General features: G+C 35.7%; 1 protein-coding gene across 5 annotated transcripts in view; it reads left to right on the top strand.

Annotated features, from left to right (window-relative positions):
* HIPK1 (homeodomain interacting protein kinase 1) overlaps positions 1 to 22,954 on the top strand; it is a 49,527-nt gene that overhangs the window by 9,836 nt on the left and 16,737 nt on the right. For 2 of the 5 annotated variants that reach the window (XM_082379688.1, XM_082379687.1), the window contains exons 2-8: positions 587 to 1,664; positions 8,885 to 9,008; positions 17,247 to 17,366; positions 18,146 to 18,232; positions 18,956 to 19,140; positions 19,485 to 19,647; positions 20,513 to 20,738. In XM_082379688.1, the coding sequence (XP_082235814.1) occupies positions 587 to 1,664; positions 8,885 to 9,008; positions 17,247 to 17,366; positions 18,146 to 18,232; positions 18,956 to 19,140; positions 19,485 to 19,647; positions 20,513 to 20,738 (1,983 nt within the window). The remainder of the gene's footprint in view (positions 1 to 586; positions 1,665 to 8,884; positions 9,009 to 17,246; positions 17,367 to 18,145; positions 18,233 to 18,955; positions 19,141 to 19,484; positions 19,648 to 20,512; positions 20,739 to 22,954) is intronic. The other 3 variants (XM_082379689.1, XM_082379690.1, XM_082379691.1) reach the window with 3 other exon arrangements.

The raw sequence follows: 22,954 nt of genomic DNA, 5'->3' as shown, positions 1-22,954 counted from the left end.
ATAAGCATGTCATCTATGTCTACATTTAAATAATTGATTAAAAAGCTAAGCAGGGCAGGAATGAAGACAGCTGTGGAATGAACTCTGGGGCCAAAGAGCTTGGGTTTGAATTCTAGTGCTGCCACTTAAGAGCTTTGTTACTTTGGGCAAATTATTTTAACCAGTCTGTGTCTTAGTTTCCTCATCTGTAGAATGGAAATAATGATAGTATGTTTTTCAAAAGGTTGTGGTGAGAATTAAACGAGTTATGTGTATGAAGTGCTTAGACTACCACTTGGCACATACTAAGTGATCAATCATCTAAGCTATTGTTGTTGTTGTTTTTATTTTATAAACCATCTTAGATGTTCATACTCTTTTAACAATATGTCCTATTATTGCTGAGTCTCAAAAAAGTGATTCAGGATGTGTAATTGACCAAAAAGTTTATCTTTCTATAATAGGAAACATGTTTTGGAAAATGTATAAAATAAAACCTCAGCCAGATATACGTTTACTTGTTTTTTCTAAACTGAAAGTTTTCCGATATACTAATTGAGGGGTTGTATAAAATTGAGGGCCTAATTCTTCCTCTTTCTTGATGTAGGTATGGCATCACAGCTGCAGGTGTTTTCCCCCCCATCAGTGTCGTCGAGTGCCTTCTGCAGTGCAAAGAAACTGAAAATAGAGCCTTCTGGTTGGGATGTTTCTGGACAGAGCAGCAACGACAAATACTATACCCACAGCAAAACCCTCCCAGCCACACAAGGGCAAGCCAACTCTTCTCACCAGGTAGCAAATTTCAACATCCCTGCTTACGACCAGGGCCTCCTCCTCCCAGCTCCTACAGTGGAGCATATTGTTGTAACAGCTGCTGATAGCTCTGCCAGTGCTGCTACATCCACCTTCCAAAGCAGCCAGACCCTGACTCACAGAAGCAACGTTTCTTTGCTTGAGCCATATCAAAAATGTGGATTGAAAAGAAAAAGTGAGGAAGTTGACAGCAACGGTAGCGTGCAAATCATAGAAGAACATCCCCCTCTCATGCTGCAAAACAGGACTGTGGTGGGTGCCGCTGCCACGACCACCACTGTGACCACGAAGAGTAGCAGTTCCAGTGGAGAAGGGGATTACCAGCTGGTCCAGCATGAGATCCTTTGCTCTATGACAAACAGCTATGAAGTCTTGGAGTTCTTAGGCCGGGGAACATTTGGACAGGTGGCTAAATGCTGGAAGCGGAGCACCAAGGAAATTGTGGCTATTAAAATCTTGAAGAACCACCCCTCCTATGCCAGACAAGGACAGATTGAAGTGAGCATCCTTTCCCGCCTAAGCAGTGAAAATGCCGATGAGTATAATTTTGTTCGTTCTTATGAGTGCTTTCAGCATAAGAATCATACCTGCCTTGTGTTCGAGATGCTGGAGCAGAACTTATATGATTTTCTAAAGCAGAATAAGTTTAGCCCACTGCCACTCAAGTACATCAGACCAATCTTGCAGCAGGTGGCCACAGCCCTGATGAAGCTCAAGAGCCTTGGTCTAATTCACGCTGACCTTAAGCCTGAAAACATAATGCTGGTCGATCCAGTGCGCCAACCCTACCGAGTGAAGGTCATTGACTTTGGTTCTGCTAGTCACGTTTCCAAAGCTGTGTGCTCAACCTACTTACAGTCACGTTACTACAGGCAAGTGGCAAATGCTAAAAAGCATGTCTTCGACTAGAGATCTGTCTTTATATTTAACATACATTACAAAGGGCTACGTATAACAATGAATTTATTTACAGATTTCAACACAGAATAGGATAATATATTTTAGTATTATCCTAAATATATTTAGTATTTAATATTCCATGTGTGTGTGCAATTCCTATACGTAACATTATTTTATTTCTGAAATATTAACTCTAGAAAGATTAATTCAGTCTGATTCTGAAGGTTGTTCCTAGTTGAATTATAGTAGCATCTGGTTCCTTCTTTACTACCATTATACCTAATTTTCCCATTTTAAAGTGTTTTAAATATATAAGATGTTTACTTATATATGAGGAATTTGGGCATATGCTGCTATTTTTCCCAGGTTCCTATCTTGGCAGGTAAGATGCCTTGGGAATAATTCCAAGTTTAACTCTAGCAACGTTTTATTATTTTACATTTTCTTTCTTGCATAATAGAGAGAACTGGATTAGATGATTGCTAAGGTCTCTTCTCGTTTTAATATTCTCCATAGTCCTTTGAACTTATTTGCATATGAACTTATTTGGTTATCCTAAAATGGCCTTGACCCAAACACCTTATACTTTAGTGATTTATATTTCCATATTGATACTTCTAATAAAGCTATCTTTTCAATATATAATAATTATTGGGACAGAACTTAAATGCTGGTATATAGAATTTTGTCTGTACTGTAACCAAGGAGCATTACTGAAAGAGAGAAGACGGGAAAGTCTTTAAATGAGCTTTTATTTCTCAGTATGTCATTTATCTGTCTAGTTATTAATTTTAAGGAATCTTATATTTATTTTAATGGTCATGCATTAAACACAGATTGTACACTCACCCAATCACGAAGTGAAACAATAAAAAAAGATAACCCACAAAATAAGTTTTATCAAGAGATGTGTCCAACATACCAAATGCCTATAATAAATTTTGAGGAAATAGAAATTCTGAACTAAGAATTTTATATTATGTGTGAAAATAATGTAAGGACATTTTAACCTGTATAGGGACTCAGAAAATATGCCATCTACATATTTTTGTTTTTCTAATTGTGATAAAACCTACCTAACATGAAGTTTACCATGTACCATTCAGTGTTGTGAAGTATCTTCATAGTGTTGTATAGCCTTCACCACTATCTATTTCCAAATTTTTTTTATCACCCAAAACAGAAACTCTGTAACCATTAAGCAGTAACTACTCCACCCTCCTACCCCCTACCCCTGTTACCTCTATTTGACTTTCTGTCTCTATGAAATTGCCTATTCTAGATATTGCATATAAGTGGAATCATACAATATTTCTCCTTTTGGGTCTGACTTACTTCACTTAGCATAATGTTTTCAAGGTTAATCTCTGAAATTCTGTAGCATGTATCAGAATTTCATTCCTTTTCAGGACTGAATAATATTCTATTGCATGTATATACCACATTTTATTTATCTATTCATCTGTTGATGGACACTTGGGTTGTTTCCACATTTTTGGCTATTGTGAATAATGATGTAATGAACATTGGCATTCAAGTGTTTGAGTCCCTGTTTTCAATTCTTTTGGGTATAAAACTAGAAGTAGAGTTGCTGGGTCATATGGTAATTCTTTAACTTTTTGAGGAACCACCAAACTGTTTTTCTCAGCCACTGCACGATTTTATATTCCCACCGGCAATGCATGAGGATTCCAATTTCTCCATATCCTCACCAATACACCAACACTTGTTATTTTCTTTCTCTCTCTCTCTCTTTTTTTTTTGGATAATAACCATCCTTATGTATGTGAAATGATATCTCATATAGTTTTGATTTGCATTTCCCTAATGATTAGTGATGGTGAGCATCATTTCATATGCTTATTGGCTATCTGTATGTCTTCTCTGGAGAAATGTCTTAAGTCCTTTGTCCATCTTTGAATTGGATTGTTTTTTGTTGTTGCTGAGTTGTAGGAGTTCTTTATATATTCTGAGTATTAATCCCTGGTCAGATATATGATTTACAGATATTTTCTCCCATTCCATGGGGTTGTCTTTTCACTATATTGATAGTGTTGTTTGCACAAAAGTTTTAAATTTTCATGAAGTCCTATTTGTCTTTTTTGTTGTTGCTTATACTTTTGGTATATTCAAGAAATCGTCAAACCAATGTCATGAAGCTTTCCCCCATGTTTTCTTCAAATAGCTTTAGCTCTTATATTTAGGTTTTTGATCCATTTTGAGTTAATTTTTATATGGTATAAAGTATGGGTCCAATTTCATTCTTTTGCATGTGGATATTCAGTTTTCCCAGCACCATTTGCTGAAAAGACTGTCTTTTCTCCATTGAATGGTCTTGACACTCTTGTCAGAATCCTTTGGCCATATATATGAGGGTTCATTTCTGGGCTCTCCCTTCTGTTCCATTGTTCTAAATGTCTGTCTTTATGCCAGTGCCATGCTTTTTTGATTACTTGTAGCTTTGTAATAAGTTTTGAAATCAGGAAGTGTGAGACCTCTAGTTTTATTTTCTTTCAAGATTGTTTTGGCTTTTTTGGAGTCTCCTGAAATTCTATATGAGTTTTAGGATGGACTTTTCTATTTCTGAAAAAAACCTCATTGGTGTTTATAGGGATTGCACTGAGTCTGCAAATCACTTTGCGCAGTATTGACGTCTTAACAACATTGTCTTCCAATCCACCCTAATCTATTTTTATCTTTTCTTTTTATAGTTTTCTAAAACTCTATCACAGTAATACTTGATGATGAGCCTAAGGCAAGTGGAATAGCAGCTCAGGCATTACTTCTTTATATAAATTTTATCCACAGTGGTCCTGTGCATGTTGCATTGTTGCTTTATTAGAGTCCATTAAATCCTCACCCTCTTGTCTTTCAGAAAACCTTTCTGAAATCCTTTTGACCATTGAAGCGTTCTGGCTCCAGAGCCAGGCTTCCTCTTACCCTCCTTTTTACATTGCATTGTTTACATTGCTTCATCTTGCTGATAACATGCCGAAGTACTATCAGTTGACATAAATTTTTGCCACCATGCTGTCTCTGTTGGCCATGGGCATGGCTAAATGACTCAGGCAGTAAAAATAAAGTACTTTATTTCCTAGCCCACTGTAAATGTAAATGTAGACTAATTCCAAGAAAAGTTGCTGTCTTTGGGGCTTGAGTTTTAGGCACAAAGGTTTGTCATGCTTATAAGCTCAGTGCTTTGCCATTCTGAACAGGCTAGCTGGCCTTAAAGCTGAGATCACTTTGTTATGTACGGAAGGACAAGATCTAGATAAGGAAAACATATTTTCAGTTTATCCTAGACAAACAAACAATCCAGTTTCATCTGACACTGAAACCACAGTTAACACCTAAGCCGCAGATGTAGGAAGTTAGACTTTATGTAACATCTCTTATTTGGTTTGATGCCTCTGAGATGGATGGGAAGAAACAAGAGTGTTCATGAAGATGAGCAGAGAATGATTTGTGCTATTAAGTGATTCCAACCTCAGCTTGCTCTGGGTTCCAGTGAAATAGAGCTTTATGACTTAGGTGGAATTTTTCAATTTAAAGGAGTTTGAAGTTGGGAAATCAAAACGCAAGGATTGCTATTTCTACCTCCTGGTTATAGCAATGAAAGCCTGTTTAGTATTTGTTCTCGAAAGATGGGATGTATCTTCAAAGAGGAGAGTCACCATGTCCAAAGTACAGTTAATGCCATTTTCCTGCTAAAGGGAAGACTGCTAGTTTTGTTTTCCTTTTTCCTGTGCTTTAATAGGTAATCTTTTTTACTGCCCAGTTGTTAGGATGTCAGAGCTGGAAAGGGACCTAGAAGAGTAATTAACTTATTATATAGATGAAGTAGAACAAGAATTTCAGTGTATAGTTTATATTGAGGGATTGAGAAATGTTGGAGGCCAAGGGGAAAGATGAAATAGTAATGAAAATATTATCAAGAGTTTTGATCTGAATTCAGAGGTTAAAACGTTCAGTCTTTAGAGGTGAACCTGCTCTAAATGATGTTCAGTAAAAGAAGATAACTTAAGTCTTTTTGCTTCCTGGAGTTTACGTAAGTCTAACATTTTTAGGCTCTAATGAAAGTGAGAAGTCCTCAATAGACTGAGCAGCCTTATTTTATTTTACTTTATTTTTACTGCTTTCCTTTTTTTTCTTTTGATACTTAACCTTTTTGCATGGTAGATGTGGTAGAGTTAACTGTTTTGGGTGAGCTTTTACTTGAAATACTTAGCTGCTTTTGTTACTCCAGAAGCAGAGCGAGACCAAATGGAAAAACTGATTGCAGTCAGTCTTCAGGGTTTTTTTGTTTAGTGGGGCTTGGGGGATGGAATTGGTGTTTTTCTTAATTTCCCTTAAACTTTAAGCCTTAGAAGCCTAACAGTTATCACATCTTATGGCTACCTTTTTAAAGAAGTAAGTTATTGGGTGGCCTGGCCCCTCCCTGTGACCTGCCTTTTGGATTTTAAAATGTATTCCTGGTATAGTGGGAATGGCAAAATCAATCTGCTGCTCTTCAGTTGATGTTTAGGAATGTTCTAAGCCCAGTTTTTATTTTGGCACAAAGCCATTTGTATTCTCCCTGCCAGCTATTTTTGGCACTGTCATGAACTTAGAAATTAATCAGTCTGCTCAGTGAAAGTAAAAATTTTGTTCCGTTTCAATTTTAGAAAGGCTTTTATGTTTCTGGGTACTCTTACCCTCTAGTTTATTAATGCTATCAAATATGCCACAGTGGTTGTATTTAATTGAACTCTGAAATTCCATCAGTAATATGGGGCTCTAGTCACCTGCAACAGGAATATCACTTTTTTGTTTTCTTTGGCTAACAAAACCACAGTTCACATCAAATAGCCCAAAAACTGATGGTATTAGTGGTTCCACCCTTAGCTGTCAAATAGTGTAAGTCCCAGCAGGCCTGGATCTTCTGCTGTTTTTGTGCAAGGATCAGGGAAGTTTTTAGACCCTATGGAGTCCTCTAATTTATCATTTTCTAGGGGCTACTTAGAAAATTACTCTGGGAGGATATTCTTATTTAGGGAAATATCTTTATACCCTCCCCACTCAGTCTTTGTCTGCCCCCCCTCCCCCATACACACAATGCAACAATAAGCACATACTGCTTAAGAATAAAATTTGGGAAACCTAGGCACTTCATGAGGAGACATGGCCTATTAGATGGTTCCTAATGGAGAGTTCTGCTTTTCCATTTAGCTCCTGATTAATGAGGGATCTGGATCTGGAGTGTCCTTACAGATTCAAATTCTGTGACTTGTAAGAAGGAAAGGAAATTATTTGGAGATGATAAAGTGTTTCAGAGCTCAGACCTTGGATCCAGACTGCCTGGGCTCCAGCCTTGGGCAAGTTACTTAACCTGCCAGTGCTCAGTTTCTACATCTGTAAAATGGAAATAATACTTTCTTACGTAGAATCTAAGGTGCCATTGATTATAAGATGAAATATAATATTATTTATGTACCAATAAGAAAGTAAAGACACTGCCATTAAACTAAAATATACCATTATTTGCAGGAATCTTCTTAATTTCAGAGATGTTAAAATGTGAAAAATGTGTATCTTATAATTGATTACTTAATAGTGATAATATCTGCTTTCATAGGATTGTTGTAAGAATTAAGTGAACCCCACATTTATAAAGAACTCAGTGCATGACACATACTAAGTACTATATAAGTGTCATCTATTATTATCAATATATTACCTATTATTATCATCCCCCTTTTGAATCCATTTATCTCTTAATTTTAGTTACAATTTGAAAAATACCATGTATACCACCATGCCAAATAGATGAGTATAGATGGGTATGTATTTAACTTTTACTTATTTAGAGACAGTATAATGTACTCAACTTCAGAGGTAGGCTACCAGGATTCAAATTCTAGCTCTGCCACTTATTAACTGTGTGATTTTGGGCAAATTACTTAATCTATTTGCCTCTGTTTCCTCCTCTATAAGTATAATATAGAGGGGATAATAATTTTGCCTTGGATATATTCATATATAGAGAGCTCTTAGTTTATAGTATTACCATAGTTTTCTCTTTAAGGTTTCGTAGGGTTGGGTTTCTCATGTGGAGCATTAGTGGAAATGAATATTTCTGAAAGCACACAGAGAGTTCAAAGTTTTAAAAGAATGATGGTATAATAGTAATAGTCATTGTTTTCTCTAACACTTACATAATGCTAACCATGTGCCAAGCGCTGGTCAAGAGCTTTAATATTTGAACGACATCATTATCATCATCATCATTATTTTTTACTTATTTATTTTAACCTTACCACAACCTTATGTAGTAGGAGGTACTCATCTCCATTTTATGAATGAAGAACCTGAGGCTCATAGTGGGAATCAGCCGCATAGCACAGGAAGATCAGCTCAGTGCTTTGTGACCACCTAGAGGGGTGGGATAGGGAGGGTGGGAGGGAGATGCAAGAGGGAGGAGATATGGGAATATATGTATATGTATAGCTGATTCACTTTGTTATACAGCAGAAACTAGCACACCATTGTAAAGCAATTATACTCCAATAAAGATGTTAAAAAAAAAAAAAGAACCTGAGCCTCAGAAAGATTAATTGCCTACAGCTGTTAAATAATGGAATTAGGATGTGAACCACTGTGTCTCTACAGAAGGCATTTCTGTCATAAAGGGGTATTTATTGATCAGGCCATTTAATTGATTTTTCTGTAATTAAAAAGTTTCTAAGAATAAAAAGAATAAGTCCATAATCCCTTATCTGTAATTTCTAAATTCAGAAAGCTTTCAAAGCTAAAAATCTTTTTCTAAGTTTGGTATAAACTTATTTATTGGCAAGACCTGACTTGAATCAATGTAAGGCTGTTTAAAGTATTTGTCTGGCTTAGTGTGATTGCTCATATGTTTTGTTGCAGAAGCATTAATGTGTTTGATTATGGGATGCTTCCCTAAACTCCATTGGGATTATTATGAAGTATGTAGTTTATGCATGGGTAGTACCTTTCTGAAATTAAAAAAGCTCTGAATTTCAAAACACATCTGGGGCCAAGAGTTTCGAATTATGGATTTTATACCAAAGGTTGTTTTCAGTTTCATTAAGTCAATGTACCTTTACCTGATACTAAAATAAGACTTAATCGACATAGTTTCCCAAAATAATGTGTAATTTTTTTAATCTGCTATTTTTGTTTTTGCTAGAGCCCCTGAAATTATTCTTGGATTACCATTTTGTGAAGCTATTGATATGTGGTCATTGGGCTGTGTGATAGCTGAGCTGTTCCTGGGGTGGCCTCTTTATCCTGGTGCTTCAGAATATGATCAGGTAAGAGTGTTTATTTGGATGGCAATAGAAAGCAAGTAGTTACTGGTGAAAGATTCTAGAGGAATAGAAGTACTAGTGAAGTATTTAGATTGTAGGGAAAGAATAGTCCAATTAAAAATAATTTTTTAAAGAATGGAATTTTCTCTACCTGCTTCTTAGTCTGAAGTTATATTTGCAATTCTAAACTTTAAAAAGGATTTTATTTTATATTACTTTAGATTGCTACTTTTCCAGATCTGTAATGATTTATTAGAGACTTAGCTTGTCAGCCAATGTGTCTTGTGAATTAGGATATGAAAGTAGAGTAAGGATGTGAAGTTGGAATTTTAAGAGCAAACTTTGGCTCATTCAGTGCTATTTATTCCTTTTTATACATGACACACACTGAAGTAATTACTCTCTGCATACCGAAACACATTGGACCCTAGAAGTTGTGATGTGTATTAGGTCTCTGTAACATAGGATTTAGGAGGGAAATCTTATGAGTTGAAAAGTATTGTAACAAATTATCTATGTTTCAAAACAGACAAGCTTTAGAAGATATGCTACCACTTCCTAAGAAACTGGTCCTAAGGAAAAAAGTTTTGCCATGGAAGTAAATTGTGAATTCTCATTTTTTGTTCTTTCAAAAAAATGGTTCTAACTACTATGCTGTAAGCTCTTTGAGGGCAGAGACTGTTTGATTCTACCAGTGTATCCTCAGCTACTGACATTGCATCTGGGACACAGTAGGTACATCAGGTGTTTTTTTAGTTTTTTTGAGAAATGAATGGTTATTTTGAACCATTAAAAGAGAAAAGAGCAAAATAGTGTTTTTCCCTATTCAACCTGGAATTTTGACTCCTCAGTCCATTTTAGAGTAGATGTAACATTTACCAACTTCCAAAAATTTGACTCTTTGGATTTGTCTCTGAGTGAGACATAAAAAATGATTTGTTCGTATGATAAGTAACCAGTTACATTGAGCTTTGTAATTTTTCAGTCTTTCATTCACCTTGTGAGACATGAACCACCTTCCTTATTTTAACAACAACCACAAAAAAGTGTGAGGGAGATTAAATGATGCAAAACCACAGTTACTTGAACCAATCCATTGATTCTCCTCTTTGGGTTTTAGACTCTTGAGAATCTGATGAAGCTATGGATCTTCTCAGAAAAATATGCTCACAATGTTTTATATACAAAGTTAGGGAATTCGTGGACCCCCCGATTAAGAAACCTCGCTCCGAGCAATTATAGCCTGTAAAGTGCCATTCCTAGGCCAACTGTTTTGTGGCATCTCTTCAACCTTAGAAAACAGATTGCATTGTAAATATTCCTAGGAAGTGGAACCAAATAAAATTAGATTTAGAAGCTAAGGTACAATGGGAGGTTACCTTGTAAAGAAATGATATGGTAGTTTTGAGAATTTTTGCCTGGTGCACAGATGCGAAACTGGGTTGTAGGAGAAAGTTGTTTTTTTCCCATGCTTAATAATGAATAAATAGGGTGTTGCTGTTGTAGAGCAGGATTGGGAATACTTTACCTTGATGCATCTTTGCTTATACAAAAAGGTTCCTGTGGCAGGATCCTTGTTCTTACAGCTGAGTTTTTTAAAAACTTTATTGAGATATAATTCACATACCGTATAATTCAGCCATTTAAAGTGTGCAAATCAGTGGTCTTTAGTATGTTCACAGGGTTGTGAACCGTAGCCACAATCAGTTTAGAACATTTTCATGACTCTAAAATGAAACCCAGTACTTACTAGCAGTCAGTACCCATTCTTCCCTAACCACCCCACCACCACTCTGGGAGCCAGTAATCTACTTTCTGTCTGTATAGATTTGCCTATTCTAGCATAGCATATTCATCACATACAATATGTGGTCTTTTGTGCTGGGCTTCTTAGCATGATGTTTTTCATCCATGCTGTTGCCTGTATCACCACTTTTTATGGCTGATCAATGTTTCATTGTGTGTGTGTACGTATATATGTATATATATGTGTGTGTGTGTGTGTGTATATATATATATGTATGCCACGTTTTTTTATGTGCTCATCTGTTGATGGACACTTGGGGTGTTACCACCTTTTGGCTGTCGTGAATAATGGTGCTATGAATATTGGTGTACCAGGGTTTAAGTCCCTGTTTTCCGTTCCTTTGGGTATAAAGCTAGAAGTAGAATTGCTGGGTCATATGCTAATTCTATGTTTAACTTTCTGAGGAACCAACAAACTGTTTTCCACAGTGGTTATACCATTTTACATTCCTACCAACAATGTACAAGAGTTGCAGTTTCCCTACATCCTTCATCCTTGCCAACGCTGGTTATTTTCTTTCTTTTTAAAAAAAAATGATAGCCATCCTTATGGATATGTAGTGATAGCTCATTGTGGTTTTGATTTATATTTCTCTAATGATTAGTGATGTTGAGCATCGTTTTATGTGCTTATTGGGCATCTGTATATCTTCTTTGGAGAAGTCTATTCAAGTCCACTGCCCGTTTTTGAATTTTGTTGTTGTTGTTGTTGTTGTTGAGTTGTAGGAGTTCTTTCTGTATTCTTATTATTAATCCCTTATCAGGTAAGTGATTTGCAGATACTCTCTCCCATTCCATGGGGTTCCCTTTTCACTCGGTTTAGAGTATTTGCACAAAAGTTTTAAATTTTGATGAAGTCCAATTTGCTTATTTTTTCTTTTGTTGCTTATACTTGTATCATATCCAAGAAATCATTGCCAAATCAAGTGTCATGAAGCTTTTCTCCTATGTTTTCTTCTAAGAGTTTTATAGTTTTAGCTCTTACATTTAAGTTTTTGAGTCATTTTAAGTTAATTTTTGAATATGTTGTAAGGAAAGGGTCCAGTTTCTATCTTTTGCATGTGGGTATTCAGTTATCCCAGTACTGTTTGCTAAAAGACTGTTCTTTCCCCAAGAATTGTCTTGGTATCCTTGTCAAAAATCAGTTGACCATAAGTAAGTATTATGATTTATGTCTGGATTGTCAATTCTGTTCCATTGATCTATATCCTATATCTATACTTATGCCAGTACCACACTGTTTTGATTACTATAGTTTGGTAGTAAGTTTTTTTCTTTCTTTTTTTTTTCAATTGAAGTATAGTTGATTTACAATGTTGTGTTAGTTTCAGGTATACAGCAAAGTGATTCCGGTGTGTGTGTGTGTGTGTATTCTTTTTTCAGATTCTTTTCCATTATAGGTTATTATAAGATAATGAATATAGTTACCTGTAGTGTGTATCTGTTAATCCCAGACTCCTAATTTATCCCTCCCCTCCCATTCCCCTTTGGTAACTGTAAGTTTGTTTTCTATGTCAATGAGTCTATTTCTGTTTTGTAAATAAGTTCATTTGTATCATATTTTAGATTCCACATATAAGTGATATCATATGTATTTGTCTTTCTCTGGTGGTAGTCAGTTTTGAAACCAGGACTTTATTCTTTTTCAAGATTGTTCTGGCTATTTGGGGTCCCTTGAAATTCCATATAAATTTTAGGGATTTTTCTATTTCTGCCCCAAAAAAGTTATTGATTTTTTTTTAATAGGGATTGCTTGAACCTGTAGATCACTTTAGGAAGTATTGCCATCTTAACAATATTGGCTTCTGATCCATAAACATGATCAGATTTATTTAGGTTTTCTTTAGCAGTGTTTTATAATTTTCAGAGTTCAAGTTTTATACTTCTTTTGTTAATTTTATTTCTAAGTATTTTTTTTTTGATGCTATGGTGAGTAGAATTATTTTCTTAATTTTATTTTAAAGATCCTTCTTTATAAAATTTATTTATTTATCTCTGCAATGGGTCTTCGTTGCTGTGCATGGGCTTTCTCTAGTTGCGGCGAGTGGGGGCTACTCTTCGTTGCAGTGTGCGGGCTTCTCATTGTGGTGGCTTCTCTTGTTGCGGAGTACGAGCTCTAGGCATGCGGTCTTTAGTAGTTGTGGCATGCGGGCTCAGGAGTTGTGGCTTGCAGGCTCTAGAGCACAGGCTCAGTAGTTGTGGTACACGGGCTTCGTTGTTCTGCGGCATGTGGGATCTTCCCGGACCACAGCTCAAACCCATGTCCCCTGCATTGGCAGGTGGATTCTTAACCACTGTGCCACCAGGGAAATCCCTTAATTTTACTTTCAGTTGTTCTTTACTAGTGTATAGAAATGCAGTGAGTTTTGTAATCTTGTATTTTGCACCCTTCTTGAACTCTTTTTCTGATAGTTTTCTAATTGAACTCTAGTTCTAATAGTTTTGGATTCCTTATAATTTTCTAACTACAAGATCATGTCATCATGTCATCACAAATAAAGATAATTTTACATCTTCCTTTCCAATCTGGATTCCTTTTTTTCCCCTTGCCTAACTGCTTTGCATTGAACCACACTAGTACAGTGTTGGAAAGAAATAGCAAGAGTGGATGTTCTCGTCTTGCTTGTGATTTTAGGGGGAAAGCAGTCTTTCACTATTAAGTATGGTATCAGCTGTGGATTTTTTGTAGATGCGATAGCTGAGATTTTACAGCAGATGTTTGTGAGTCTTGAAGTCAAATGTGTATACCCTCTCTAGATATTAGTTAATGGCTTCAACTTTGTTGGAAACATTTCAATTGTTTAAAATAACAAATGACAATAATACTTTGTTTGCATAAAGGTGGGGCCTTTGTTGTTGCTTTATTTTAAGCTATGTGAAAAGCAGTATCTGTATGATAGTTCCCATTCTACTTTCACAGTTTAACTCTTTTCATTCTATAATATTAAAAATTTTTAATGTTTTAATTTTATAAGTGCATTATTGTAGAGAAATTAGAAAAGATGCAGTAAGCCAAGAGACAAAAATTTCAACCTTTAGTGGTTCTACCCCTCAAAGGTAACCTGTTATGTTTTGGTATATTTTGTATTTATTTATATATTTAATTTGTTAATTTTCTTTATGTATTTATTGACTACTGTCATAGGTACTCTGGTTACTGGGGATACAGTGCTGAATAAAACATTGTCCTTGTCCTCATGGAGGCTATAGTTTGGTGGTGGGAAATAGACATTAAGTAAATAATCACACAAATAATTATATAGTACAATTGAGATAAATTCTATGAAGGGAAATGTAGTTTTGCAGTGTGTGTGTGTGTGTGAGAGAGAGAGAGCGCACACACGCACGCACATGCATGTGTGGACATGCATGTATCTCCTGACCATGTATGTCCTAATGCCTCTTGATTATACTCATTTTTTCCTATTGCTATTACCCTCATCCAGGCTGTCTTCATCACTTACATGGGCTACTAGACAACCTCCCTTTTATCTACTCTGGCCTCCCTCTAGTATTTTTTCCAGAGTGATTTTTTTTCAGAACACAAATTTGATCATGCCACTCCCCTGCTCTTTAGTGGTTTCCCATGATTTAGAATTAAGGGCTAAATCCTTAATATGGCCTCTGAGCCTCTACCTGGGTTGTTCTCCTCTTCCTCTCTTCCTTTCTAGATTTGATCTTACACCATTTCTTCTTGCTTTTCTTGCACTAGCCCCACTGGCATCATTTCAGCCCTGGTTAAGAATGTTTCCTTCTAGCACAGACCCTCACACATACTGTTCTCTTAATCTCGAATGCTTCTCTATCACCCATTCATTTCGTTTAGTCAGTCCCTACTCATTAATTAGCTAACGTGTCACTTCTTCAAGGATGTTTTCCTCACCAGTCCCCAGTCTAGGTCAGGTTCCTTTGTTATGTATTTTTATAGAAGCCTATTTATTTTCTTCAGGATGCCAATTCAGTTTGAATTATGCATTCAGTGTCTGTTTCCCTCACTTGACTGCAAGGTCTATGAGAGCAAGAACCATGTCTATTTTAACAATCACCACTGCCTGGCTCAATAAGTACTTACTGAAAGAATGAATGAATATGTGCTACATATAGTTATGTTTCATATATAAACTTACGGACATAGAGGAATACATATACTGTGTTTCATCAAATCTAAGACACCGTTGATTGAGAGATGCACTACTTTTCTGTACCTCTAAGAAAGAATGCTTCCAATTAAACCATGATTTATCATGGCTATCAGTTTTAAGACATATCCTAATTTCAAAGATGTTAATGTGAAAAAATGTGCCTCTTAGAATCAGTGAAGTGTAATTTTTTTTAAGTGAAGTCATATTTAATTTGTAATCTGCTTTTTCACTTAGTATATTATGAAATATCTTTCTTTACAATGTCGATAAATATACTTCTACCCTATCATTTAAAATGTCTGCATAGTATTTCATTGTACAGATTTTATCCTGGATTTTAAATGTTTCACCCTTTTTGTATGGAAAAGAAGTTCACATTTAAAATGTTCTCATCCACAATTAATTTTTTTTTTCTATTTTGCCAATGCTGTATTTTGGCTTCCAGTTAGGTAGCTCCCACAGATTCAGAGTAATATCCTGCTATTTTCTAAAATTGTCTTGTGACGGCAGGCCAGATTTGGCCTGTAGGCCATAGTTTGCTGACCTCTGCTTTACACTTTTAAAAAATTGTTGAGGACCCCAAAGAGCCCTGTTTATATAGCTTATGTCTATTAATATATATTGCATTAGAAATTAAAACTGAAATTTTTGGGGAGGAGAGGTGAGAAGTAAGATTTCCTTGCTTAAAAATTTCTTTCTAATTTCGTCATTAAATATAGCCATTCTTATGTGGAGGGGGGATGGTTAAAAAAATTACCTCTTGTTTTACTTTCAGTAGGTCAGGAAAGAAGCAAATTGCTTTTTTGGATAGGAAGAATTGTGAAAGCAAACAAATGTGAACAATAAAACTGGGAAACTTTTATTTTTATTTTTTTAAATATTTATTTATTTATTTGGTTGTACTGGGTCTTGGTTGCGGCAGGCGGGCTCCTTAGTTGCGGCACGTGGGCTCCTTAGTTGCAGCAGGCGGGCTCCTTAGTTGTGGCACGCAGGCTCCTTAGTTGCGACACATGGGCTCCTTAGTTGTGGTATGCAAACTGAGTTGTGGCATGCATGTGGGATCTAGTTCCCTGACCAGGGGTCAAACCTGGGCCCCCTGCATTGGGAGTGCAGAGTATTATCCACTGTGCCACCAGGGAAGTCCCAAAACTGGGAAACTTTTAAAACACAAGAATATACAGGCACATGTCTCATTAGCCATCAGAGCAATGACATTATCACACATCACCTCTGGAAATCTCTATACCCATGAGAAAGAAATGAAAAAGGCAAATAACTTCTTAGTATTATTATGAAAATAGTTTATATTTCATAGACTCCCTAAAAGGATCTTGGGAACCCCTCAGTGTTCCCCAGACCACACTTTGAGAACTGCTGGTCTAGTTCAAAGTAGGTGTTCAATAAATATTGAATGGGGACTTCCCTGGTGGCACAGTGGTTAAGAATCGCCTGCCAATACAGGGGACACGGGTTCAATCCCTGGTCCGGGAAGGTCCCACATTTCTCTAGGCCACGGAGAAACTAAGCCCACGAGCCACAACTACTGAGCCTGCGTGCTACAGCTAGTGAAGTCTGTGTGCCTAGAGCCTGTGCTCCACAACAAGAGAAACCACCGCAATGAGAAGCCCGTGCACTGCAGCAAAGAGTAGCCCCTGCTTGCCACAACTAGAGAAAGCCTGTGCACAGCAATGAAGACCTAATGCAACTAAAAATAAAAATAAAAATTGAATGAATGAACATAGTACCTGCCCTTCATTGATGTGGGGATAGAGAAACTAAATTGTTTAATTTTATGGTATGAGCAATTTAGAGTGGGGACAATTGACAAGAGCTAGGGTAGCCAAGGAAGGAAGAGGTTTATGGAAATTTTTTCCTAATCTCTTAAATTTGATAATGTATCAACAAACAAGCAAAACCTTGGTAATCCATGAAACAGTTTGTTGGAAACTATTCTGTCCTAGAAATCTCTTAAAGTTTTTTGAACTCTGTATCAGAAATCTACAAAAAACCAAAAAAGGTCACATAGAAAATTTTCAAAACTGAGTTTTCCTTGTAAATAACAGGTATAGTAACAAGAAAGTTACTGAATAAATATTTGGGAATTATCTGTGAGTGGGTTAGCATATATATTTATCTAGATAAATTTCATTTGTATTGATCAAATAGTTAATTTCTTTGCAGTACCTTTCTTTTTTTTTGACTAAAGCTAATATTTATAATATTTTAGTGTAAAAGTTTTTAATAATTTACCTTTTCACTCCAAATCAATGTTTTGATGGTTTTGACATTTCAGATTCGTTACATTTCACAAACACAAGGCCTGCCAGCTGAATATCTTCTCAGTGCCGGAACAAAAACAACCAGGTTTTTCAACAGAGATCCTAATTTGGGGTACCCACTGTGGAGGCTTAAGGTCTGACTCCCTTGCTATACTATACTATTCATTCCTGTACTCCTTAATTCCAATTTGAATTCAAAGTTTAGTTATTAAGTTCTTGAGGTGGAGGGGGGCAAAGGGAGGGACAGTGGGAATGTTCATTTGCAGGAGCAAATACTTTGAAAAATTATATCATTGTACCCGTATGGCCTTATCCTTAGTTAAAAAAACAAAACATTAAATGCCAGTTCAATTGGCTGAGGTTATTTTATATATTTGAATCAGCAGCTAAGAAGGGGGTATGGAGAGCAGTGCTTATCATTAAGTGATAGGAAGAACTAGAGTAATTTAGTAGTGGCTGTTTTTTAGAGAATTCTCAAAAATATGACAAAACAACACAATTTTATAACTGCCCATATTAAGATCTTACATATTTTCTTAAAACAAATAGATGTCTGAGTAATTTGATTAACCCAGTGACTCTGTCTCTGAGCCTATTGAATAGTTAGTATTTGAAATATTGTTTCATTTGAAAGTAGCTTTTAGAGAAAAATGGTAATGTCTCTTCTTAACTGACATTCTTCAGGAACTGTGCTACATAATTGCTTGCACATTTATTTTATCATTGTTGAAAGGGTGGCCAGGTATCAAGGCCCCATCTCTCTACCGGAAGATTTTCTTGTTGTAAATTACTTTCACGTTTGTGATCTCTGGTTGGCAAGGTGACAACACTTGTATCTCTGTATTCTGACTTTAATTTAGAATAAAAGGTGAAAACATACAGATGGAATTTTTTAAAAATCTGTATTTTGTAGACACCTGAAGAACATGAATTGGAGACTGGGATCAAATCAAAAGAAGCTCGAAAGTACATTTTTAATTGTTTAGATGATATGGCTCAGGTAAGTATGGAAAGTTTCAGAAAGCCAGACATTTATGTATCTCTTTAATCAGAGATACACTTCCATTGGTTATATCAAGGATAGATTCAATTTGTTATCGTCTAATATATGTTTTCATTTTTTACATAAATACATTAATATTCTTCCACATATTAAAAGAATGTTTGAATCCTAGCAAAGGATATTTTTAGAATTATATATTTTTCCTTTGCTTTTGCTTAACTAGTCTTTTGCATGTCAGTATTTTGAAATATTATTTACGAAGGTTCCTTTCTTGTCCAGTTTTTCTACTAAATAAATACTTACATAAGAGCTAACATTTATTTAGTGCTTTTGTTCCAAACTCTGTTTAAACACAAACTATGTCATTTAATCTTTTCAGCAATAGAAACTATATTTAAGTAATAACAATCATTTTTGCTTAACTTCTTTGATCTGGATTTTGAATGAAAAGAGCTTATTCAGCTTTATTCTACCAACAAATTGTACCAAATTGAAGATTTTAATTAGACAGTATAAGAAGAGCTTCCATTTGTGAAAAAATTTCCTCAGGTTTTTCTCTTGAGCTATATATATATATGTATATATATATATACACACACACACATATGTATTATACATATGAATATTATATATATAAATATGTGTACATAGTACACATGTTAAATGTCAACATTAAAGGTTGAGTGATGAAGTATAATATTTCTAAATTTTCCTTATAAGGTGAACATGTCCACAGACTTAGAGGGGACAGATATGTTGGCAGAGAAGGCGGATCGAAGAGAATACATTGATCTGTTAAAAAAAATGCTAACAATTGATGCGGATAAGAGAATTACTCCTCTGAAAACTCTTAACCATCAGTTTGTGACAATGACTCATCTTCTGGATTTTCCACATAGCAATCAGTGAGTATAGTATGGTCTGGGGCATTTTGCCATGATGTGGTTTTCTGTTGAGTTACCATCTTACAGCTGAATGGAAGTATCACAAGAGCAGTGGCTTTGATACTTGCATATTTGGCTTAGTGAAGCTTTTCCTTCTCATTGAAAAATCATGAGATTAAAAATTAGATGTGTAAAAAAAAAATTAGATGTGTATTTTTCCTTTTTATGGTTATAAAAACTCTTGGTTCATTTTCTCTGAAAGTACTCAGGGGGAAAAAACCATTGATCTGTATTTATCTTGAGTTATTTGCTATCTGTTTAAATCTCAGCATTTATTTCATTGAATTTTTAATCTCTTTTTTCAGTGTTAAGTCTTGTTTTCAGAACATGGAGATCTGCAAACGGAGGGTTCACATGTATGATACAGTGAGTCAGATCAAGAGTCCCTTCACCACGCATGTTGCCCCAAATACAAGCACAAATCTAACCATGAGCTTCAGCAACCAACTCAATACAGTGCACAATCAGGTATTCAGTAAATGATTTTGGAAACTCAGACCTAAGTGGGATAAAAACTAGTAAGAGTACAGGGTGAGGTAAAGAAACCAGTCTTTGCTTTGGTGGTCTTGTTGCTTCGTAAGAATTTTCAGACTGATAATACCTACACGTCATGTGCTGACAAAAATTAAATACAAAGGCCTAATCCATGCCGTCATAGTCTTAGCATAGCCAAATAAGTGGAACCTGGCTTCTGTACTACTTACTGCTGTTGATTGTACTGACTTCAGCCAAATGACTCTCTTTTTGTTAGATAGCTCTCATTACATGTATCGAAAGGTGTTTCCAATCATTTTTTTCTATGCTGTATATTAGGTCCTCAGAACTTACTCATCTGATAACTGGAAGTTTGTACCCTTTGACCACCTCCCCAGCCATCTCCTACCCTGCTCCACCAACTACTGATCTACTCTTTGTTTCTATGAATTCCAATAATTAACTTTAAGAGTGGTTTTGTATTTGTTTGCCAAACAGTGATATTTACATTTAAGTTTGTTTCTGAAGATGTAAGTTTCCTAATTTCTTAGCTAGGTCTACTTTCTAAATGGAAGATCATATGAGATTTGGTGGGATCTCACATCCAGTAACTTTTTGCAAAGAAAGAAGAGGTAGGGGTTTATTTATATAGCCTCAACCAGAGCAGGACTGTTTTTTTATTCTTTGTTTTCTTTTTCAGCTTTATAATCTACCTTAAATTTAAGAGATAGGAAGAATTTCTTAAGCAGAGAGTTATTTCAAAGACCGTTAACATTACATTTTAAAACTTAGTTCTTAGTTTTTCTGGATAGAATCTATGTATGTAAAAATGTTTATACCAGTATCCTTTTGTTTTTAGGCCAGTGTTCTAGCTTCCAGTTCTACTGCAGCAGCTGCTACTCTTTCTCTGGCTAATACAGATGTCTCACTGCTAAACTACCAGTCGGCTTTGTACCCATCATCTGCAGCACCAGTTCCTGGAGTTGCCCAGCAGGGTGTTTCCTTGCAGCCTGGAACCACCCAGATTTGCACTCAGACAGATCCATTCCAACAAACATTTATAGTATGTCCACCTGCTTTTCAAAGTAAGTGGGGAAACTCCTATATCATATGGTATATATCAGACCTACCTGCTTTAGGCAGATCCTAAGTAAGTATCTAGTTGTTTAGTTTTGATCTTTGACAAGTTTAAACTCAGTCTTTGATTATGAAGATAACTGAAGTAGGTTGACCTTTTTTATGTTGGTTATTTGTCTAATTATGATGCTGTCTGACACGTAGGCATTCAATTAATGTTTCCTTGTTTGAACTGCCTGATAACCAGTTAGTTTTCTTGCCCATTGCGACCTTGTACTGATGTCCTATATCTAGCATAAACACGTATCTCTCAATGTGCAGAGTATATACATCTTGAAAAAACTTGTTGGAAACAGAACTGCTATATATTGAATATTATTCCCTGTATCATTCCATTATAAAATAAAATTAGTATTCCAAATAAAAGGTAATTTTATTAAAAAATGTAAAAATCATGTTTAAGAATGTAGAAACCTCTTAAGTTACATTCAAAAGTAAAGATCATTATTGAACTGAAAAATTCTACAAGCTGAGGTATTTGTGTGGGTAAGCCATTAAGATTATCTGCTTCAGCTTATGAATTATATTGTTCCTGCAAACTCCTATCAATAGAGGAATAGAATAGCTGAAGAAGGGGGCTCTCACCTGATGTGTTACGATAAGATTTTAATTTTCACATTTCCATCCTTCCTCATTTTCTCATTGTTGTTCCATGTTTATTGATCTGGTGAGCTATTTAAAAGGTTAAATAAATTATTTTAAGGATATATTCTGATGACATCTTGACTTTCCCAATAGAAAGTCAATGTCAGTGCCCTCTGGGAATAAACCAGGATTCAGGCTTCTCATAGCAGTTCATATAGAAGCAGTTAGCATTTTTATCTTTTTACTTCAGTTACTTATTGACTGTGACTCTTTTGTTTCTTTGGTTTCTGACAGAGTCAGAGCAAGCAGAAGGAAAAGAGGGGCTTGGGGAGACTGAGAGATTACTGGGAGGACAGGAGAGCGATAGCAATGTAAATCAGGGAGAAACCACAGGGAGAACGGAGGAGCAGATTCAAAACGCGTAAATGCAAATTTAGCCTAATTTACCCAATCATTTTTTGCGTATGCTTCATAATAGTAAATTCTATACTTTGGGTTGTCATATGTTGAGTGATTCTTCTACTGAACTTAGCAAATAGCCACCCCTCTCCCCTTCACCTTTCCCAAAGTGAGTTTCATTGGAACAGTTTTCAGATGTGCGACTGAAGTTTTCTGCTTCTTCTCAGATGATATTTAAGAGATGAGGCAGAAGAACTTTTAGTTCCTTTAACAAAACAAAATGTAAGGAGAAGAGGTAGAGGGAAAAAGTGGTTTAACCCCTTTTGGTATAATTAGGTAAGTATAAGCTTTGGAAATTTTTTTCCTATTTAGGAAGTCTAAATAACCTGAGGAGCTAGATAGAGCAAATTTTAAAATTTACAAATGAAAGGAAGTTTTAAAATTAAAGTGATGACAGTAATGAAAACTGATATGTATTACTTACTATATGCCAGATAATGTTCTAAGTGCTTTTACATGTATTAATTCATACTCACAAACAACCCTGGGAAGTGGGTAATGTCATTATGCCCAATTTATAGGTGAGAAAACTGATCGTGATTCCCTCATTTGCCCAGTTTTTATGCCCAGTCAGCGGTAGGGCCGTGATTTGAACCCAGGCAGTGGGCCCATAGCTTATACATCTTGAAGTGTTATACTCTGTACTGCCTTTCAGTGTCTAAACTCAAAGGGCTGTAGGGAGTTGTCAGTTCATTTGCCAACCACAGCCATATGCTGGTTTCTGCCCAGCAGGCCTCTGTACCAGGTTGCCTACTTTTTTTCACCATCTGCTCTTTCACAAGATGCCTGCACTTAGAGGAGAATAGACCCTCATCCATTTGACAGCTTTTACTCTTCTTGCCATACTTTCATGGTTTTTTTAATTTAAAGGGCTATGTTCAACAAAAACAAAACAAATAAAAACAAAACTTTAATCCTTTTAGTTCAGGGTTCAGGGAGAACCTTCCCAAAGTGTTGCCTTTTGTTAATTCTTTGTTTCCACTTGGGGTTCCCTGAAAAAGCTAGTTTTAAACTAGCTTGACTGCTGTGGCTTAGCCTAAATTACTATAGCAATCTAATACTTATTTAGAGTCACATTTGTGGGTCAGTATATAAATACTACTTTCTATAGTATTCCAGT

The sequence above is a fragment of the Balaenoptera borealis genome, assembly GCF_965194805.1.
Source record: "Balaenoptera borealis genome assembly, chromosome: 1".
Taxonomy (NCBI): Eukaryota; Metazoa; Chordata; class Mammalia; order Artiodactyla; family Balaenopteridae; genus Balaenoptera; species Balaenoptera borealis.
This window is presented reverse-complemented; position numbering and strand designations above follow the sequence as displayed.